At 34.5% G+C, this 15,062-nt stretch overlaps 1 protein-coding gene across 1 annotated transcript in view; it reads right to left on the reverse strand.

Annotated features, from left to right (window-relative positions):
• Positions 1 to 14,963, reverse strand: part of LOC121388153 (calcium-binding protein P-like) — a 31,575-nt gene extending 16,612 nt beyond the window's left edge. The window contains exons 1-4 of the mRNA XM_041519389.1: positions 14,816 to 14,963; positions 7,109 to 7,151; positions 2,156 to 2,271; positions 1,405 to 1,568 (exon numbers count right to left, since the gene is read on the reverse strand). Coding sequence (XP_041375323.1) covers positions 1,405 to 1,568; positions 2,156 to 2,271; positions 7,109 to 7,151 — 323 coding nt within the window. The 5' untranslated portion in view covers positions 14,816 to 14,963. The remainder of the gene's footprint in view (positions 1 to 1,404; positions 1,569 to 2,155; positions 2,272 to 7,108; positions 7,152 to 14,815) is intronic.
• Between the last annotated feature and the right edge of the window lie 99 nt (positions 14,964 to 15,062).

A 15,062-nucleotide genomic window follows, 5' to 3' on the forward strand; every position in this document is an offset into this window, starting at 1 on the left:
ATACTGTGTCGAACTAAACAGCAGTGGCTGCAGTGCATAATATTGAATTTCAAGGTGAAACATATCAAGTCAGCCTTAGCAGGGACAGAACCAGGATATTGTAAATGGGGTGTGTGTGTGTGTGTGTGTGTGTGTGTGTGTGTGTGTGTGTGTCACAAAATGGCAAATTAGTTTGTTGATAGTAAAATATAGTAGGGTGCAGGAAAATAAAGAAAAATAAAGGAGGGCGGCAAAATGCAAAATGGAGCAGCGAGAACAGTTCAAATCCATCTATAGTCCTTCCCACAGAGAATGCCTTTTTATGCTATGGAATTTTCTACAAGATATTTATTTTTGAGCCAACTGTTTTCTAAACTGCACACAATTTTGTTGTTGTTGTTGTTATATCCAAAACACTTTTACTTTTGTCTTACATCAAACTAAACTCAATTTACAAACAAACAAAAAATTTGTTAGAAGATGGGACGGACTATAAAACATTGCACCCATGGGCCAAATTAAAAAAAAAAAAAAAAAAAAAAAAAAAGAAAAAAAAAAAAAGTCTTATTTGGATGGGTATTCAGTTTACTGGGGTTTGGATTGAGGTAAAAGTTTGAGTTGTATTTTGTTCACAATTAAATATAGAAAACGTAATATAATCGGCAAATAACTACAATAAATTATGGCACATGGATTGGGGGTGGGATCGACAAAACAACAATGAATTTAATCCACTGTCTTTCTATTATTTGAGGTGAATTTTTTTTTAAACCCCTATTTAGCAAAATAAAGAATAGGCAAAAGTAACGTTGCCTTTTCGGTGTTGGAAATATGTCAGTAGCGTTTCAATGCCATATTGATTTCCAAAATGGAACGCCCATCTAAACTTCACCCTATTGAACTATCATTCGATGATAAACTTAAAATCATTAAAAGTTTTTAAAAATATATTTATTAAGCAAATGCTAAATATCTTAAGACAAAGATTCTTTATTGGATTATTAACTGTTGGGTTCATCTACAATAAATATTATTATATAAAAACGAGTGTAAATAGGACACCAGCCGTAACAAACAACAGTGTACAACAAAAGGTTCTGTATCAATGCAAATCCCTGAAAACCAGACAAACTGTCCGGTTTAGAGAAATTTCACTGTAGTAGCAAGGGTATGGCCTCCACAAGTTCAAAATATTGAATTCGAGTACTTGAGGGTCAAACACGACCCGGACACAAGTACCCGACACTTATACTAGATGATAATAAGACTGAGGAATATTAAAGTAAACTAGCATTATGCATCTTAATTCCAGCGCTGAACATGGATGCCAAATAATGCCATTGTATTACATTCATGTGGAATATTTGACTTTTGTTTTCCCTTAATGTCTCATAGACCTATTGATAATTAAGACCTAAGACTTACTGCAGGTCGTCTTGTGATGGACAATAAAACCAGTGAATCTTCGCCTTGGAACTTGGTTTGGATGGAATGGCTAACACATTATCGATCGAGCCACCTTTTGGAAGTTCTGGTCTCTCAGGCATTCCATCAGTGTATGTTCCATAAGCAAAGTGCTTACACACTTCCTAAAGAAACAGCATTTTGAAGAGAAGGTTAAAATACAGATAAATATTGACACAAATCATTAATTATAAACATCTAGCTGACAAAATATTAAACTATTAATTTTATTTTTAACACAAACAGTAAAATGTATCTTAGATTTGATGAATTACAAATGATCTTTCCCAGGTCCTTATGGTTTGACGAGAGCAATTGCTCACCCCCGCATAAAACTATTTCCATGTGGGTGAAAAACTGCTTGCCTCATCATATGCCGATATCGTTAATATATTTACTAAAAATTACTGTGAATTGTTACACTGTGAGCAATTGCTCTCCGACATAATTTCAGGAGATCAGTCCTTGCTCACTATCCATTTTCAAATCATAAGCACTGTGTCCCTTGTGAATGAATGTTGTAAAACCCTCGCTTGAGGCTCGTTAGTTATTCTTTATGTTAGTTATGTATGTCCAACTTACAGAATGGGGGTAGGGAACCTACGAAAAGGCCACATTTGGTTTAATGAAGTTTGTCAAAAGAAGACGCACAGAAAACAAGTGATCTATTAATAGTTAAGTAGTTAATATTTGTATATTTAATGTAAATCACCTTCATTAAGACATGTCCTTTTGGACTTGTGTCCCCTTGTTTCTTGTAAATAACCAAGTTACTGTCTTTGTGCAGGACAACCCATACATTGTTCCAGCCCCCATCCAAGATGCCTTCTGTAAAATAAATACACAAAATAATTTTTTTAAACACACTGTTCAAGCATCGGAAGCCTAAAAACAAATAAATGTATGCACATGCATAATCAAAACATTGCTCCATGATAAAGCCTAGAAACTCCGATCTATAAAATACTAGTAAAACATTGCTCCATGATAAAGCCTAGAAACTCAGATCTATAAAATACTAGTAAAAAATACAAATAAAACATTATTAATTGAGAAACCTTTCTCAAAACACAACACAGGAAATAAATACTATAATATATTTTTATGCTTACATGTATGTATGTATATATATATATATATGCTTATATATATATATATATATATGTGTGTGTCAGTGTGTGTATACAAATACAGATCAAGAATACTGTTTCGAGTGTACAAGTCACCTGGGTCCCGTTCCACAAAGCAATCTTAGCATTATAATCATCTTAAGTACACAAGGTACAAATGTTGTTTATGCACTTAAGGTGATCTTAGCGCCAAGATCGCTTAGTGAAATGGGGCCTAGGTAAGGCTGTCTGTGCATATATATCGGATGATTCAAAAACCGAAACAAAAAAACTTCCCATTTTATGTACCGTAGTTAAATAACAGGAAAAGTATAAAATGCAGAACTGTGAAATTTAGCACAAACTCAGTTTATTGTGTTGTGTATTGATGCAGCCCCCACTTTTTATTTCGTGACTTTAAAATGTCTTATAATACTAATACGGAAACCTGACGATACAACCATAAAAATTAGCCACACCCCCCCCCCCCCCCCCCCCCCCCATCTTTGAATCACCTGTCCTGTGATGATATACAATTTTCATATTTTGATATATTATGTCTTACTATTAAAATAGCATGATACAAAACTTGATGTCCAAAATGCTTTTAAACCAATCAAAATCTACTCCACAAGTTCTCTACTAAAAATGATGATCAATTGGTCCATTGTCTTTTGTAACAGGATGAAATACACATTTTCTATGTACACATGAACCAAAATTGGTCCAAAACACATGACCCATATATGTCAATTAAAGCAGTTTCTTAATGTTTGGCGATCATGGTCAAAATATATATCGAAGTGTTATCTGCATGTGCATGTGTTTATTTTTACGTACTAGTAAGTGACGTCAGTAAAAATGTGAGGTCAGGCATCAACTGTTTTTCTATGGAAGCAAATAAGGGTGCTAAAAATTTAAAACATGAACTAGGATGTAGATCAGTATTGAATTTTACATTAAAATGTGGCTATTACTACAATATGTATAGTCAGTATTATATATGAATAAAGATTTTAAAAAAAATATTTAGATAAAAAATAAAAATAGAAATAACCAAAGCTATTTAAACATCAAGCATTTTGAGAGTACTGCTAAAGCAATACATGTCCTCTACCAGGTCCAACAATTTTTTGTATCTCCTAAATTCAAGAGCAATAACTCTGAAAAGTGGGTAAATCACTATGAAACTTCAGCTTGATCTGTAAAGTGAAACTATACACAAGTTTTTAAAAATATTTCAAAGACTTCTGAAAAACAATCTGGAAAACATATGTGTGACAAATGGATGGCTGGACAGACAGACAGAAGGACAGAAATGAAACCTATAGTCCCCTCCCCTCCATTTGGACCGGTAGGGGACTAAAAACACAAAACAAGAAGTTTGTCCCACTTGTCTTGCAAGCAATATTTTAAACAACATGAAAGCTAGTTACCTATACTTTAGTCAATTGTAAAGTTATGCAATTTGTATGTACACTGTAGCTTATTTATTTGAATATATACAATCACAGATGGCTTAGCCATGACAAGAAATACCACAGCATTTGACATACACCAGCCATGGCAATGGTATGTGAGGATTATACTTCTCCCATGAACTCACTCTGGGAGAAGCCATGAGCTTAATGACATGATGTCTATAAACAGATGGCAAAACCATTATGGCCTTAATACTGGTACAAACTTAACTGTGTATCCAGATACTAGTACACCACACAAATGTACCAATCTATCTATATTTAAACAATAAACCAGCAAGTGGTACTACATCGGAATGAGTATTCAACAACTTAAGAAAAAACACAATTATAACATTTGTTTTACTATCATAATGAATGAATGAATGAATGAATGAATGAACGTTTAACGACACCCCAGCACAAATATACATCAGCTATTGGGTGTCAAACAATGGTAAAAATTCACGAATTAATGATCAACATCACTAACAAAAACAAAAAATGTAAAGAGCTGTGCAAAGTATACATATCACAAGTATGTTAAAATTGTGAGTATATGAATATCACAGATACAATACTTTAAAGGTTTGAATAAAAGTCAACGTCATAACATTTTTAAAATATCAAAATGATTCCATCATATTTTGTCTTCCAAATATATCTTTTCGCGTCTGTTCAAAATTTATTAGCATAATTTGCCAAAATTATTTTCTCTATACATATTATTCACTTTCAAAGATGATTTTTCTTGTTGTTGATGTATAATGTGCACCCCCATTTTTTTTAAATGGATATAATACATTAGAAAATTATATATGGTACATGTACATATTGGTCGAATACTATTGCTGTTGCCCTATATCTAAACAAGATAAAAGTAAATATTGAGTGAAAACAAATGCCTAATGCCATGATACTTTTTGGAAAACATATTTTAATATTTAAAAAGAAATGTTTGAAAACTGCATTGCAAAAAGAAAACAATTTGATTTATTTTATCAAATTATATAGCTCTGCATTACTTCAAGTATACACGTACACCCTAAAAATACACAAATACACACATAGACATTAACTAAGCACCACTAGAATTGTATTATTGTATGGAAACTAATCATCATATTTTTATATATTTTTTTTAATAATATACATTGATTATTTAACTAATAAAATGTAATAAAAAAATAAGTGTTGAATGTATAATTATTAATCCTAAGCAAATCAAAAGCATTAGTATGGTAAAAATGTAATGCAAGTAAGCGTGGAATTGCCCCTGGGTATTTATTGAGATGGCATGAATAACTTACTTCAGTTATGAGAAGCACACCAGTGTGATTCCAGCTGTATTATTGCTAGACATTTTCAGGTATATTTACGGTTTCTGTTATTTTTCCTAGAGACGTGAGGATTGATGTGATTTCAATTGTACTCATACCTAACCATTTTAACTCCCCTGGGACAAGTGGGCGAGTGTTGCTTGCTACCTCTATTAACTAGTGGAATGCAAATATTGTACATAATCTGTTCCAGTCCTGTGCTTATAAAACCTTTTGAGTTTATACTCCAGGGCTAGAAATGAAAAATAAAATCTACATGCACCAGGTGCATGCTGAAAAAAAAGTTACATGCACCATTAAAATTCTGCATGCACCAAAAATAAGGCAACTTCGTTGTTTTTTTTATACGAAGCTATTCGGAATTATTCGGGAATACCTATATTTATTTATTAACAGTACCGGAACGTTATACAACTGCGTTTATTACGGATTCTTGATCAAATTTGAAAATTTCACCCAACGTAAACGCCTTACAGAAATCTATAATAGGCCTATTACAAAAACGTACGAATATTTGTGTTTTGTATTAAGCAAGTTATCAACTTTTTTTAACTCGATAAGATCTGTTGGTATAATATAAATTAGCCTACGGAATTCGACGAGAAGTTGCGATTGAAATAATCACTGGCTGACTTCGAGTCAACTACACGAGTAACGCACCTGCACGTTCGCAATCATGCCCATATCTGAGGTCGAAAATGTTCAAGGCAGTTACGGTACGTTGTATTGATCACAGATCTGGCGGAGTTCAATTTGTCAGTGACAACAACTGTGTTATGTGCGTGGATACCCCAAAGTCGGTTTCGAGCACCTTCCCTAATACCGTTCATGGATATAACCGAGATATTGCCGGCAATTTTCGCAAACATATTTCACGGAAATGACCGAAAGGGCGCCATTGTTGTAAGTAGGATTATGGGATTCAAAATGGATGCGCCCATAAGATAGAAGTTATCGTTTTCATGTGGCGAACAGATTACGAAATGCATACGCAAAATTCAACAACTTGAGTCTGAATCTGGTAGGCAACAGGATACTAGTATACGCAATACACAGTACTGGAAAAATATTAGCATGCACCGTGTGCACCCAGTTTTAAAAGTTACATGCACACGCAAAAATCAGCATGCACCGGTGCATGTACTAACACTGCATTTCGAGCCCTGTACTCAAATATCTAATGACGTCAAAGTAATTCAATTTGTATGTCATAGCTGTGATGACGGTAAAGTACTTCAATTTGTATGTCACAGCTGTGATGACGGTAAAGTACTTCAATTTGTATGTCATAGCTGTGATGACGGTAAAGTACTTCAATTTGTATGTCACAGCTGTGATTACGGTAAAGTAATTCAATTTGGTCGGTGGGCCCATTGGGCTATTTCTCGCTCGAGCCAGTGCACCATGACTGGTATATCAAAGGCCGTGGTATGTGTTATCCTGTCTGTGGGATGGTGCATATAAAAGATCCCTTGCTGCTAATCGAAAATAGCCCATGAAGTGGCGACAGCGAGTTTCCTCTCTCAATATATGTGTGGTCCTTAACCATATGTCTGACGCCATATAACCAAAAATAAAATGTGTTGAGTCTGTTGTTAAATAAAGCATTTCCTATTACAGTCTTGAGTCCAGTCTTTAAGTTTTATAAGCATGGGGCCTGTCAGCCACTGATATAGCCAGCCATTGTCTCAAACAACTTCCTACTGTGAACGTTAATGAACAACCTGCTGAGTTTGTCTACACACTGTCTACTTACTGCTGAATCTCTTCAAGTATCCAGACTTTACTACTTCGGCCATCTGAAAAAGAATAATAAAATCCCTCAAAAATAGCAAGAGAAATGAGGTGTAACAAAAACAAAAGCATGAATGAATGTTTAATAACACTCCAGCACCCCAAAAATATATACAGTGAAACTTCGATCTAACTCAATCTTGAAGGGGGTGAGGAAATAGTTCGAGTTTCAATGAGTTTAAGTTTTCAAATTAATATATAAGAGTTCAAATTTACAGGAAGTAAAAGATATAATGAACGCTGATGTATTTTGCAGATGTCAAAACATGGTGGAATGTAACTAACAAACAAAACACTGATCGCCGAATAACACTCAGGATTTTTGTTTTTCACAAAATTATTTTAATTATTTTAAATAATAAAAATAATTAAAAAGCACTAATACAAATTAGGAACTAACATTTATAACCGCCAGAGACCAATCTAGATATACATTTTGCAAAATTGCTGCCTTCCAAATGGTAGTCAAAGATTTCCACTCTAATACAACAACAATCCCATGTTTGATGTTAAATACCTTTATACTGATCATTTTCTAGCTCCCTGATAACTATTTTTCACAACCTAATCACTAATACACATACTACAGGAAGAAACCCGACAGCATTCCCTTTCAATAATGTTCCTGTTAAATGCATAGTTGCTGATGGGTTTATTCCTGTAGTGTGTGTATTACTGATTAATGTGAGAATTTGGGTTTTTTAAATCAAAGAACTAGAAAATGTTTGATGTAAAGTTATTTAGCATCAACCAATGGTATGGTTACCATAGGACAAGACTGTTCCAGCAGTGTTTCTGCCAGAACGAAATTTTGGGTATCTGCTATGGAATTGAATATTTACAATGTGTGTGCTGAATCCCAGAAAGAAAATGGGTTAGGTTTAAGAAAATCATACAGTAATGATAAAGAGTCATTAATTTTGTCAAAAAGTTAACTTTAAAAAACTAAATTACCCTCTGGCAGAAACCCTGAGCATTCAGTATATTTAGGCTTAGGGTCAGTGATAGTATTAGCATGCTGGAATGTTCAGACGTCAGTGACTATCAAAATGTCCATCCACAGGTAGCTCTCTTACCGCCAGAGTACTCGGGCTAGTACTCTTGAAAATGTAGCACCCACAAATATTAGACCTAATCACTGCCTCAGATAAACAACCTAAATCTAAGGTCGACGACAGTCACTTTTCGCACCCATGTCTTGGCTTCGTACACATTAAAGGTCTACATTTATCTAAAACATAATTCACTATTGTTTGGTACATTGTATCTACGTAAACGTTTACAATATATATGAAGTATCAATAAAATAAATTTAAAAACATTTACCCGTTTTTAATATATTCGCAATAAAAAGTCGTGGTTTTCCCATCGCTTGCCAATTCACTATTGTTTGGTACACTGTATCTATGTATACCTTTTACAATATATATGAAGTATCAATAAAATAATTTTAATTTTTTTTACCCGTTTTAATATATTCGCAATAAAAAGTCGCGTTTTTCCCCATCGCTTGCCAAAAAGCCTCTGAACTCCAAGAGTCAAGTCACATGACCCTGTGTCACGCTAACCGGCATAACACGAACAGGTGATTCGCAGTCTTTCGGTCATTTTACATGGAAGTGGAACACGTGTATTTTTAAAACGCAAAAATGTTATTCTATTGAATTGAATTGTATGTTTGGAATATTATTTTGAAGATATCTTTCAAATGTGAAACATGGTGAACCATTGTTCGGTGTATGGATGTACAAAGCTGCAGTTAAAGGCAAAAGAAGTTTGCATATTTTTCCGAAAGACAAACCAACATTGTTTACATGGAAGCAGTTCTTAAACCGAACATGTGCGTATTGGAAAGGACCATCAAGATGGGATTCGATTTGCAGTGACCACTTCACACCTGGGGATTACGACAATTATCTAAGATGGTTGATGGGAATGGCACCAAAACTTTTGTTAAAGAACTTGTCTGTTCCAAGCCTGTATCCCCCCGAGACAAAATCAAAGCCTGAATGTTAATGCTGAGGTGTACATTGTTCATATCTGGCACAAAGATACACCTCAACACAATGCATTTATATATGTTAAACAAATAAATGTAGGATTTTTTTTTTTAAACCCCGCATTTTTCATGTTTGGGCGGTACATAAACAATATCCCGAACATCTGTCGACTGTGTCACATGCTGTCCGAGCTACCGATGTCTGCGAAATCTGTAGACATGTATTGCTTTTGCAAATAAGCCTTTAGTTAACCAATTAAAGGATTAACTTCGAACAATAAAATCTTCTATTTTTATATTTTGTAAACGAAACAGGTACCAGTCGTAGATGTCTGTAACCAAGTAATGATTAGACTGATGATGAATATGCCTTGTTTAATATATTTAATATATTTAATGATGTTTTTTAAAAACATATTTAATGTATGTACGTGTATTTGTTGTTTTTAATAATAATTGTAATACATTAATTATTTAAATGCTATCCAGTCATCAGTTAATATTAATTAGTATTTTTTCTAAAAAATATTTTTCCTACATTTATTTTTTTAACATATATAAATGCATCGTGTTGAGGTGGTATCTTTGTGCCAAATATGAAAAATGTACACCTCGGTATTAACATTCGCGCTTTGTTTTTGTCTCTGGGGGACGTCTGGGCTCCTTGCTGCAAATAGGCTGACTGCATTTGGCTCGACGGATCATCGTTGGTGTACTACGGTTCAAACTGATAGGGACGTACTCCATACATATTTTCTCCTTCTTCCTCATCAATCAAGGCAGCATTAGAATAAATAAGACAAATGCGACAAGTCTGAAATGTCCAAACTAACGTCCAATAAGAATGAGCTATTTTCTGAAGAATCATTACATGCTGTCGCCATGCTAACCTACTAATGAATGAGTGGAATTCACGTGATGCTACGTCACAGGTCAGATGCAGGTCAAATCGACTGGAACAGTGTTTTTTCCCTAAGTGTTTTACAAAGTCGCTTTATTAATAATTGGGGTGGTATTTTTGTTTTTATCCGATTTGTTGTTGTCTGCTTGTAGTTCATTTGTGAGGTTTTTCTTCACAGTTTGTGAACATTTTCAATAACAATAAAGTTTAGACAAGTAAGTATATCTCAAAACAAAACTTTACAAACTCTTAAAACCATTAATTTTGCTTTTTGTTTATTCCTTAAAATTACCACTTGACTCATAGAAATTGAGAGTAAATGGAGGAAGATAAATTAACATTCGGTGTGTGTAACATGACCTCACACGTGCTAGAGCAACAAGGCCAAATCATTTAATTTCGATGATTTTTAATCCACCTATTGTTAAAATGTGTTTTCAATTTTGAAATTCGATCTGCAAAAGGTATGCTACATTTGTGTGCCTCTACTGTAGTGAATGTTATTTATAATCCATTTGTAACAATTGTAATAAATTTTGTGTGTATAAATTGTGTTAATTACAAATCAATTCATTTGAAAATGGATATTTTACAATCTATTCACTGGTATGAGGACCATTCATGGTAATGATTTAAGCCAGGACGTGGCATTCTGACTTATGATCTCCTTTAGTAAAAATCCCTTTTAAATGGAAATGCAGTTTTATTATTTATAGTGTCACGGGGATCCTATAATACCCGTAACTGAATAAAACACGATTATCCAAATATCTCTCCTAACTGTATATCTATTAGATCTCTCTGTATCGGGCAGTCTAATACCCGAGTGGCTCGGCTCTAGGTATGTCAGAGATAAGATCTATATATAGCACGTTTAGTTCACTAGAAAGCACAACAAAACACAATACACTTTGGAATCTGTATTAACACTACGCTGACAAATGTACTTGCCGCAGTGGTTAATTAACAACAACAAATAATAACAACCCAGAACTAATCACTTAATTAGTTAATCACTAGGTGTTTAGTTTACACAATATTCTAATCACTTCACTGTGATACACACACACGTGTGATAATTGAGAAACGCTGCCAGGGGAACTTAATTAATAAAGGAATTACAACTCTATTCCTAACTGGTTAATTTTTAATTAACCCTTAACTACTCATTCAGTAACCTTGTAATACAGAATTAATACTGGTACCTATCACAATAAAGCCAATAACCTACAGTTTACCTAGGTCCTCTAGGATGACCGGCTAAGCTTTATATTACCAAATACTCGTATAAAAATATTAGAACAGTGAAGCCTACAATTTACTTAGTCAGATTACCGGAGACACTGTCTAAAGAATATTGGTACAATACAGTATTAAAATATTTAAAGTCACATCAATCACATCAAGGTTATACAACAGAACAGAAAAATATATTTACCAGTCCAGTCGGACAAACGTTCCCCTGGAGCCTTCCAAATGTTTCTCCCCGATATATCTAAAATCCTATCTATTTATTCAAAAATCTCAGAGACAGCGAATATCGCCTGGGGGCACAACGCGGTACCTCACCTATCATGTGATAGTTCCACAACTCCCAGGGACGGTATTTTCTTCTTAGATGGCCAGACTTACTGTCGCCAGTTCGCTAGAAATACCCCGGTCGTAAACCGCACTACCTGAGTTATTACGTAACTACTGGCCACATGGCCTCCACACCTGGTCTAAGTGTGTATTAGGGGGTACGGTCGTGCTGAGGTATTACGTAACCAAGCTGCACACGGCCCTCTAAAACAATTAACATTGTCACAGGTGAAAAGATAAGAGCATGTTCCGTCACAATAGACTCAATACATAGAGCATAAGCATATCAGGCTACAATTTAGCTTTTAGTTAAAAAAATTGACTTAGAAAGTAAAAAATGCCACGTTGTGACGAAAATGGACATCACTTTTTTATCACTGCAGTCAATTCCAAAACTCTGCTCTCCTGGTAGAATGTTTGCTTATTGAAATACACTGTTTAACACAATATCCAGTCTATTTCTGAATGCCATATAGCAATTTACTAAAAAATTATTCTACATATGTATATGATGTAATATTTACATCAACTTTTAGCAATGGGTGTTGGTAAAATATGGATCGGACCAGATGGCTTCACAAACTGAATTTATCCTTTTAAAAAACATATGAAAAAAGTTTTCTTTCAGTGTACATATTTCAGAAACATATATTTATTCATACAGTGGCCTTAAAAATGGAAAATGATGAACCACACATATGTGGTATGATATTTTTGGCAAATGCATGTGCCTGAACGCAGTTAGAAAGATTGCAGTCTTTCTGTACATATTTCAGAAACATATATTTATTCATACAGTGGCCTTAAAAATGGAAAATGATGAACCACACATATGTGGTATGATATTTTTGGCAAATGCATGTGCCTGAACGCAGTTAGAAAGATTGCAGTCTTTCCAGTTTAATACTGGAGGGTGCTTCACTTTTGTTCTTTTGTTTACTAGAATGGATTTGTTTTACATCCACATTGTTGATTTTACACGTTAACTGATTGCAATTTATTTTGTTTCACATATCGTAATTGAAAAATTAAGAATAGTATTTCCATAAATATCGTATTCGTGTTTTTGTCGTTAGGTGTGTGCTGTTTGGGATGTTGATGGTACTTGGTTGAATCCGGGTCGTTTCGCCCAAAACACTTTACGAACTCTGTGTTGTTTCCCCCTTAGTCTTATTCACCCATGGTTGGTTCACCCTAAATCTCATTCATACCGAGTCGTTCCCCCCCCGCCAATAAATATATTTATTATACTTATATAGTTGTGAAGTATTTTTTTTTGTTCTGTTTATTCATTATTCAATACCAAATATTAGGTAATTTTCTGTCTTTGGATATTAATGCATTATCAGCTGTTTACTTTCTGTCAGCTGAAGCTAGGCGAAATCAACATAGTGTACTCGGCGTTTGAACCTCAGATTGGTATATAGTATATTTAATAAGAAACCACAGCACATCAGTAGTATGCAGTGTGACTGTTCATAAATTAATTATTAATGTGAATACATTGTCTATTATTATCTAAGGCCTGTACGTATTTCATACACATGGCTTGAGTAAATGATACTGGAAATTATATTATTTTTATCTGTAAATATAAACATGCAATATAGATCGCAATGTGTGACATCTAAAAATCAATGGATATAGGACAAATCAATAAATAAATGTACTTTATTAACAAAATCAAAATTAGGGTGAATCGAAACATGGGGCGAAATGACTCGGTTGGAGGTACGAATCGACCCTGCTCAAAACGACTTGGGTAAACTAGTAATACGGGCGAAACGAATTAGTTATATTATTACAAAAAATACAATGCTTTGCCATATTAAAATAAAAACTGGTCTACTAACCTTGACCCCTCTCAAAATTATATAACATGCAGACAACGAATGCCAGACAACTCGGCCCGGATGACAACTCGGCCCAGAGTTCTGAGACAACTCGGCCCGGAGTCCAGAGACAACTCGGCAATGACAATCTTGTCTATTGTTGAACAAGTGTTGTTTTTTAAATTAAAGTATTCTCACCGAAATAAAAGAATGTGTTTTTGTTAGTATTTACCAGTTATTAGTCCTACCTTAACCTAAACATCCCGAAACGAAGTGTCATGTCGGATTGATAAATTGCTGATCCATTTATATTTGAAGATAGTTTCTGCTGTTCGAATAATTTGTTTTTGTTCTACAGTCGGTGACCTAAACATTGGAGATGAAGTTCTTTATCGTACTTTATCGTAGTAACAACACTCGCGGATATAGCCTCCTGACTTCCAGTGAGTAGCTAATGAACAAGTAAATTATATCACCCTGCAGACGTTATGTTGTTATTTTACCTGCTATTAAGAAGTAATTCCAGTTGGTGAGCATGATGACATTTTCAGCAAATAATGTATAGGCCTATAACCGTCCGAATTATCTGATAACTTATCACTTTCGAACAAAATGCCGACTTATCTGTGTGCGTTTTTTTCTAATGATGTCCGACCCAGACAACACGCATTACGCTGCGACATTGGTCAATATTAAAATTATTATTTACAGACGAAATGTTACCTCGACATTGGAGACTACGCAGTGTTGCTAGCAATCTGATTAAAATTAATTCTACTGGTCTAAATAAGGCATTCGTAATTCACGTGAAACATATCGTATACCCTCAGGATAATTCGGAATATTTTCAAATCACTAGTTAGCGGTATCTATCAGTATAATGCATTATTATTACTATAGTACAATACTTCGACACTACGACATGGCCAACTATCATACTTAGCATGCATATAATGTGTCACAGCATGCCCCGTCTATCAGTCTAATAACTCGGCCCAGAGCGAGACAACTCGGCCACAGGGCCGAGCTGTCTCGACGTGGGCCGAGTTGTCCCCCGGACTGAGTTGTCTGGGCAGTGTTTACAGGTCAATAATTTTTAATTTTTCATAATAGTGCACAAAATATTGTTTAAATAAGTTTTTTAAAAGATGAAAGAAATAAAATGTACCTGTTGTCAGATATATCATATCAAAACATTATCGTTGGATATGCTATCTTTATTGTGTACGAGGAGAAAAAAACACACCGAAAAGCGACTGTCGTCGACCGTAAAACTAAGTTAAAAAAACTTTTAAAAGTTGGGGCAAGTTGACACGATCACTTAACAAGGGGTCCAATCTCTAATTACGTGCTTACCTTGTTCTCTGATCAGATCTCCTATTTAAATACACAATTACTGAATGCAGAAGCCGGCTAAGGTGTTGTTTACTTTCGTAATTACATACAAATCATCACTGCATGATGATATGTCACAGATAGTACTCACGAAACCGGATTTTGGCTATTTCAGGAAGTAAAATCGCCCTCTATGGGACAGATAACTCTAAGAATATCCGTTTTTAAGGACCGTAATCAACCGAACATACCCGAGTTTAATGTGTAC

Source organism: Gigantopelta aegis, chromosome 14 (assembly GCF_016097555.1).
Source record: "Gigantopelta aegis isolate Gae_Host chromosome 14, Gae_host_genome, whole genome shotgun sequence".
Lineage (NCBI taxonomy): Eukaryota > Metazoa > Mollusca > Gastropoda > Neomphalida > Peltospiridae > Gigantopelta > Gigantopelta aegis.